This window comes from Clupea harengus, chromosome 22, assembly GCF_900700415.2.
Source record: "Clupea harengus chromosome 22, Ch_v2.0.2, whole genome shotgun sequence".
NCBI classification, from domain to species: Eukaryota; Metazoa; Chordata; class Actinopteri; order Clupeiformes; family Clupeidae; genus Clupea; species Clupea harengus.
Genome location: NC_045173.1, coordinates 2,138,720 through 2,146,219, shown reverse-complemented (window position 1 = coordinate 2,146,219; position 7,500 = coordinate 2,138,720). Strand labels below are relative to the sequence as shown.

At 44.1% G+C, this 7,500-nt stretch overlaps 1 protein-coding gene across 1 annotated transcript in view; it reads left to right on the top strand.

The window, feature by feature from the left end:
- chrna8 (cholinergic receptor, nicotinic, alpha 8) overlaps positions 1 to 7,500 on the top strand; it is a 36,245-nt gene that overhangs the window by 13,564 nt on the left and 15,181 nt on the right. The window contains exons 3-4 of the mRNA XM_031560246.2: positions 1,712 to 1,756; positions 2,902 to 3,011. Of these exons, the coding sequence (XP_031416106.1) occupies positions 1,712 to 1,756; positions 2,902 to 3,011 (155 nt within the window). The remainder of the gene's footprint in view (positions 1 to 1,711; positions 1,757 to 2,901; positions 3,012 to 7,500) is intronic.

The window sequence follows — 7,500 nt, the reverse complement described above, 5'->3', positions numbered from 1 at the left end:
GGGATAGTGGGGATTCCTGTCACTGCTGTCCACCACTTTATGGCATGACTGATCCACATACACACAGAGGTCCCCCTCTACTCAGTACTGAAGCAGCAGCTGTTTGTGTGAGGGATTTCATCATGGAAATAAATCTCTAGTGAATGTTATCTGTGTATGTTATACGTATAGGCTAGTGTCTTAGCAAAACATCCAGCTGAGCCAACGTAGAGTGGTCGATAACTCAGATTCTGTCTGGATGTGAACCTAGGCTACACATCCACAGTCAGGTAATGAGTTTCTTTGGGCCACAACATGAGATCAATATTCAGACTATTGTCCACAAAATAGAGAAATCAGTTAAGAGTCAGTTAAGAGCACAACGTGCATCATTCCCTGAAAGAAAAGGGTGGAACATTCCATGGACAAATAAGTCTTCTGTATTTTATGTGAAAAAGGGTATTAAGATGTTACCAGGTTGCGTTCTGAATTAATGCATTTAGTCAAACTTGATTTTTGGTGGATGTGTGTATTTAAAAGTGGGATATGTATTGGTAATACATAAAATGCTTTTAGAGAAAAAAAGCATAATTTGGGGAAATTAGTTTTAAAAATAGACTTTCATTAAATATACATCCTCAGTCTGACTGAGACTGTTGAGTATAATATCTAATATCATACCACTTATTGAATTATCAGTCAGAATAGTCATTTTTGAAACGAGAAGGAGGACATCAAACTGACGTTTTCCACCATGTCTCCTTTAGAAGCACAAAACGGTAGTCATTTAGGCAGAGACAGAACTTTCACCACCACAACCTGAAGCTCTTAAACACACTTTTTATGTCAACAACAGACTTCTTCTCCTGGTATGAATGTGTGCTTGTGCCTAGCATTTGGGGTATTATACTTTCCCAAGGATGTATAAGGAAATACTCATGTATGTGTGTATTAGAGCTCAAGGAAATACTCATGTATGTGTGTATTAGAGCTCAAGGAAATACTCATGTATGTGTGTATAGAGCTCAAGGAAATACTCATGTATGTGTGTATTAGAGCTCAAGGAAATACTCATGTATGTGTGTATTAGAGCTCAGAATTGGCATCAGGAGGTTCTTTCTCCTCATGTAAATGTGATACATTCAGACCGGTTCTAACTTGCCTGCATATATTCATATGCAAGTGCTCACACACACACACACACACACACACACACGTACACACACACACACACACACACACACACACACACACACACACACACACACACACACACACACACACACACACACACACACACACACACACACATACACACTCTCTCTCTCTTCTCTCTCTCTCTTCTCTCTCTCTATCTCTTACACGGAGGGAGATATATGCTGGTCCTGAGCGGGCTGTAGTCTTCTGTCACGTCGCAGTGAAGCCCACCTGGAGGATTTATGCTGAGAAGCTCTTCCCTGTTTGCGATCACTACAGCTATCACCATGGCACTGTGATGCGGACTCTGTTGTCATGGTGTCGCTTTGAACTTCTTTAGCTGTAAGAAGGATATATTGTGTGTGTGTGTGTGTGTGTGTGTGTGTGTGTGTGTGTGTGTGTGTGTGTGAGAGAGAGAGAGAGACAGAGAGAAAGAGAGTGTGTGTTTGTATTGTGTTAAACCTTCACAGGAATCCTCCACCCCAATCTCCGCTTTTTTTCATACTCAATTCCTCTCCTTTTTCTCTATCTCTAGGATGAAAAGAATCAGGTTCTGATCACAAATGCCTGGTTGCAGTTGGTAAGCTTTTTCCTTCAATAAGAGCATTTGAGTTGAAAGCATGTGCATGTGCTGAGTGAGTGTGTGCATGCATGTGTGTGTGTGCGTGTGTGTGTGTGTGTGTGTGTGTGTTTGTATTTGCATGTTGAGTGTGTGTCTGAAAGCTAATCCTTACACAGGCCATACCCTAGAGAGAATAACACACACACACACACACACATGCACACACACACACACACACACACAAGCATACAAGCATACACGCATACACACACACACAGACACACACGCGCACATACATATACACTCACGGGCGGCCACACACAGCTGGAGCTGAATCCGATCGCTCCAGGGTTATTATATTAACCATATTCATCAGCTAAAGCCCATTACCACTTTCTCTTTCCTTTCTCAGTCATTTCACATCAGTATGCCTATGTAATTATAACAACATGCTGTGTTAACATGCCCTTATTCTCACACACACACACACACACACACACACACACACACACACACACACTCTAACACACACACACACACACACACACACACACACACACACACACACACACACACACACACACACACACACACACACACACACACACACACACACACACAGCGACTCTAACACACACACACACACACACACACACACACACACACACACACACAGCGACTCTAACACACACACACACCACACACACACACACACACACAACAGCGACTCTAACACACACACACAAACACACACGCACAAACATACACTCAGGACTAGTTGACCAGTTCAACAAATAGCATGAAAATTCTGTCAGGACTGAGACTACCCCTCTTATCTCAGACTGATGGGTTCATTCTTTTAAAGACCTTTCCCATAGTAACTATGCTCACCACAGGGTTCTGCTACAGCATGCATCATCCCAACCAGTATAGCCCTCCCACTGACACAATGTTCAGTTGGTGCTTGTTTTTCAGCTAGTCAGCATCCTACATACCCAACCCTGGCAGTAATTGAGAATATTAAAGTATTCAAAAGTTGTACTACCACATGTGGGTAGAGTGGACTGCACTATTTCTGACGTGTACACACGTGCATGTGTGTGTTGTGTGTGTGTGTGGTGTGTGTTTTGTGTGTGTGTGTGTGTGTGGTGTTGTGTCTGCAGTACTGGACCGATGTCTACCTGAGCTGGAATGTTGACGAGTATCCTGGAGTACAGAACCTGCGCTTCCCATCCAATCAGATTTGGGTTCCAGATATCCTTCTCTATAACAGGTATGGCTCCCTCTGAGTGTTTGTGTGTGTGGGAATGTCTTATTCCACTTTACTGTGTTTGTGTGTGTGAGAATGTCTTATTCCACTTTACTGTGTTTGTGGTTGTGTGTGTGAGAATGTCTTATTCCACTTACCATGTTTGTGGTTGTGTGTGTGAGAATGTCTTATTCCACTTTACTGTGTGTGGTTGTGTGCTGTACCGAGTTGGTTCTGGCTGTTCTGCTGATTCTGAAGATAATGGTTTTGGCTCTGGAGCCACTGGAACTTTGCATAGTCGCTTTGTAAGTTCATGCATTCCACACAGCAGTGATGGTTATCTCACAAAGTAAGAAGATTCTGTCCCTGTGGTTCTGATATGTACTACAGAATCTCAGTATACTCTCGTAGTGTGTGCTCCGTTCTGCTTGAGTGTCCCTGTGTGTGCTCTGTGTTTATTTGTCCCGCGGTGCTCAAAGACAAGGGGTCAGGGGTCAGTAGAGCTCCCTATGGCGGCCTCAAAGCGCCACCGCCTGAGGGGGACCCACAATGCACCATGTTTCTCAGGAGCAGTTGCTTCTGTAGTCCAGATCCTAGTGTAGAAGTACCTCCGGGAGGGTGAGAGCCCCATACTCACTCAGGCACACTGTGTTTGTGTGTGAGAGAGAGAGAGAGAGAGAGAGAGAGAGAGAGAGAGGAGAGAGAGAGAGAGAGAGATGTCTTGGACGCTTTCAGAATCTTAAGCAGACAGTAGGTTAAGGTTTCCTTTCTGCTGAGTGAACACGAGACAGACTGTGAGTCTTCTGTAGACTTCAGCCTAACCCCCGTGTCACACATACCGGCACACACCTGTCTGAGGGGCAGAACGCAACGTCATTCTGCTCAATGCTTTATTCTCCAGACATAACATCCACAGTGAGCATGGAGTTGTTACCTGTGCGGAGACAAGTACCAGTCCCATAGCAGCCAAGTGTCCCCAGAGCCAGGGGAACCAACCCCGCTGATTCACCTCTAGTGATCTGGGTTCTGGCTGCCTGTCTGCTCCTTCACTCCGTGTCTGTGCTGTCTGTGCTGTCTGTGCTGTCTGTGGTGTCTGTGGTGTCTGTGCTGTCTGTGCTGTCTGTGGTGTCTGTGGTGTCTGTGTTGTCTGTGCTGTCTGTGCTGTCTGTGCTGTATGTAGTGTCTGTGCTGTCTGTGCTGTCTGACAGGAGGTGTCTGTGCTGTCTGTGGTGTCTGTGCTGTCTGTGCTGTATGTGCTGTCTGACTGGAGGTGTCTGTGCTGCCTGTGCTGTGACACTGCAGAGAGCCTGGCCAACACCACTGTCTTCACTAAACCTGTCACTCGCAGTTGCTCTCAGAGTTTTAGCACCAGGCCTCGCAGCAGCTGGATATAACTGCCAGTAAAATTGCAGCAGACAAACTGACAAGATGAGTTACCACATACACACAGGCACACAGGCACACACACACACACATACGCACACATACACACGCGCTCATACACACACACACATCCTTCCTCTCCTGCTATCCTCAACCAGGAAACAGAGACATCGCAGCTGAAAACCCCTATCTGTAGTGCCACTGGAGAGGGAGAGGGAGGGGAGCGATCCGTATACTGATGCTGATTCAAATGCAGTTGATTTACAGGTCAGTGCTCCATCAAAAGCACTATGTGTGGAGAGTTAAGTGACGTACTGCTGAAGATGACACAAGACTGCTGTTGTCAGCGCACACACACACACTTCTACTCAGTGACCAGTGATGAAGTGTTAGCACACACACACACACACTTCTACTCAGTGACCAGAGATGGGGCGTTAGCACACACACACACACTTCTACTCAGTGACCAGTGATGAAGTGTTAGCACACACACACACACACACTTCTACTCAGTGACCAGTGATGGGGCATTAGCACACACACACACACACACACACACACACCACACACACACACACACACACACTTCTACTCAGTGACCAGAGATGAAGTGTTAGCACACATACACACACGTCTACTCAGTGACCAGTGATGGAGCAGTAATTCACCATCTTCTCCTCGTCCATCCACATCCTCTCCATCTTCAGCATATGGCGGCACGCAAGGGAGTGTGTTGTGACTTGGCACGAGAACTAAAGTGTGTCAGGGCCCCTGCAGGCAAACATGCAGAAGCGGAGATAGGAGCTCTTGTTGAGGAGAAGCTAGAAGAAGAAGGGGACGGGGGCGTCAGGAGGAGAGAGTCAGTGTCTAATGAGAATCACACACAACATTAAGCAGCTTACTCTGCGGATCAAGGGCCGCTAATGATGACAAAATTACAGTCTTGGAGGAACGGGAAAAACACATGAGCGACAACACTGGTGAGGATTTCCAGCAGACATTAGCAGATCCATAAAAGGGGACTAAGAGCACAGATTAGACTTACTAAGGAGAGGGAGAGCCGTGTCCGAGGCTAATGTTATAGCATCCCTAGCACACGGCTCAGTAACATGCACACAGATTAGACTTACTAAGGAGAGGGAGTGCTGTGTCCAAGGCTAATGTTATAGCATCCCTAGCACACGGCTCAGTAACATGCACACATTTGTGTAAGCTTGTATTCATTCACCCAGCTGTGCCTGTAGACTCCAGCTTTTTCACACCTGTCTCAATACCATGCATGTCCAGTTTTTCAAAACACAGTGTGCTTTACAAGACATGCACCTGAGCACATCAGTTAATCTTTCATGCAAAATGCACTAGAACTACCAAAACGACCTTCATATTTCACCCAAAAGTGACTCAAGCAGCCATAACTATAGCAAATGCTGTCACCCAGCAAGACTTACTGTGGCACTCAAAATACAATGAACTAGAAAACACAAACATTTTGAAGCACTAAAAAATGCATGATTTAGTGTTGCAGTGCAAAAAAAGACGGTTTTACAGTTTATGAAATACTGCAATATGTTTAATGACAGCAATATGTTTCACGCTACAGTTTCTGTGTTGTAGTAGAACAAAAAGTGTGTAGATGCTTTTCAGTTCAGTAAGTGAAACAATAACACTAAATGCTACCACTAAAAGTGAAACAACACTAAATGCTACCACTAAAAGTGAAACAACAACACTAAATGCTACCACTAAAAGTGAAACAACACTAAATGCTACCACTAAAAGTGAAACAACAACACTAAATGCTACCACTAAAAGTGAAACAACACTAAATGCTACCACTAAAAGTGAAACAACAACACTAAATGCTACCACTAAAAGTGAAACAACACTAAATGCTACCACTAAAAGTGAAACAACAACACTAAATGCTACCACTAAAAGTGAAACAACAAGACTAAATGCTACCACTAAAAGTCTACTGCAGCCCTAATGCTGATCCATGGTGTCCTCTTTATTGGCATAACCTTTTTAAGAACTTCACATTTACTGCAATATTCTCTCTTCACTTACAATAAATCTTTAGTATATCTTATCCACCCCTACAATCCCTGATGCTCGACAAATATTTCAAGTCAAGCAGATATCACCAAGAACAAACTGTGATCTGTTGGTACTGTAGGTACTACTATTGTGTGTGGTAAGTGTATGGTGTGTGGTAAGTGTATGGTGTGTGTGTGTGTGTGTGTGGTAAGTGTATGGTGTGTGGTAAGTGTATGGTGTGTGTGTGTGTGTGTGTGTGGTAAGTGTATGGTGTGTGGTAAGTGTATGGTGTGTGGTAAGTGTATGGTGTGTGTATGGTGTGTGTGGTAAGTGTATGGTGTGTGGTAAGTGTATGGTGTGTGTGTGTGTGTGGTAAGTGTATGGTGTGTGTGTGTGTGGTAAGTGTATGGTGTGTGTGTGTGTGTGTGGTAAGTGTATGGTGTGTGTGTGGTAAGTGTATGATGTGTGTGGTAAGTGTATGGTGTGTGTGGTAAGTGTATGGTGTGTGGTAAGGGTACTGTGTGTGGTAAATGGTTTCAGAGCTGCAGTGGTTAGTGTCCCTGCCTAGCAAGTAGCTGACCTGGGTTTGATCAAATTGTCTGCTAAGTACCAGACCTTCACTGTAGTTGCATTGTTGGGTCACTTTGTCTCATTGATGCCCACGACTCTCATCAGCCACAACAACATCTGTATGTTCCCTACATGCATGCACAAAATCCACCAAAATCAGAACAATCTGTCTTATTTCAAGTATGTAGTTTCATTTGTCCGTCAAAATACAGCATATTTCTATCTACAGTGAAAGTTACCTGTTTTGAACAGAGTCTAAATGTCTGCAAAATGTCCTGTGGTGTACAGAGTTTTGCTGCTGGTGAACATTGACTGACCATTTGAACGAAGTGGTCATTGAATGCATGCTTTTGTAGCAATGCAAAGGTATCCACAGTTAAGTTAACATAGTCTACTAATATAATGAATATGTGAAGCGTTTTGAAAAAGTGAACATGGTATTTAGACAATTGTGAAAATGATTGTAAAAAACTGTAGATCTGAAGATGTTCCTGTAGGACTAAAACACTTCGAGACATGT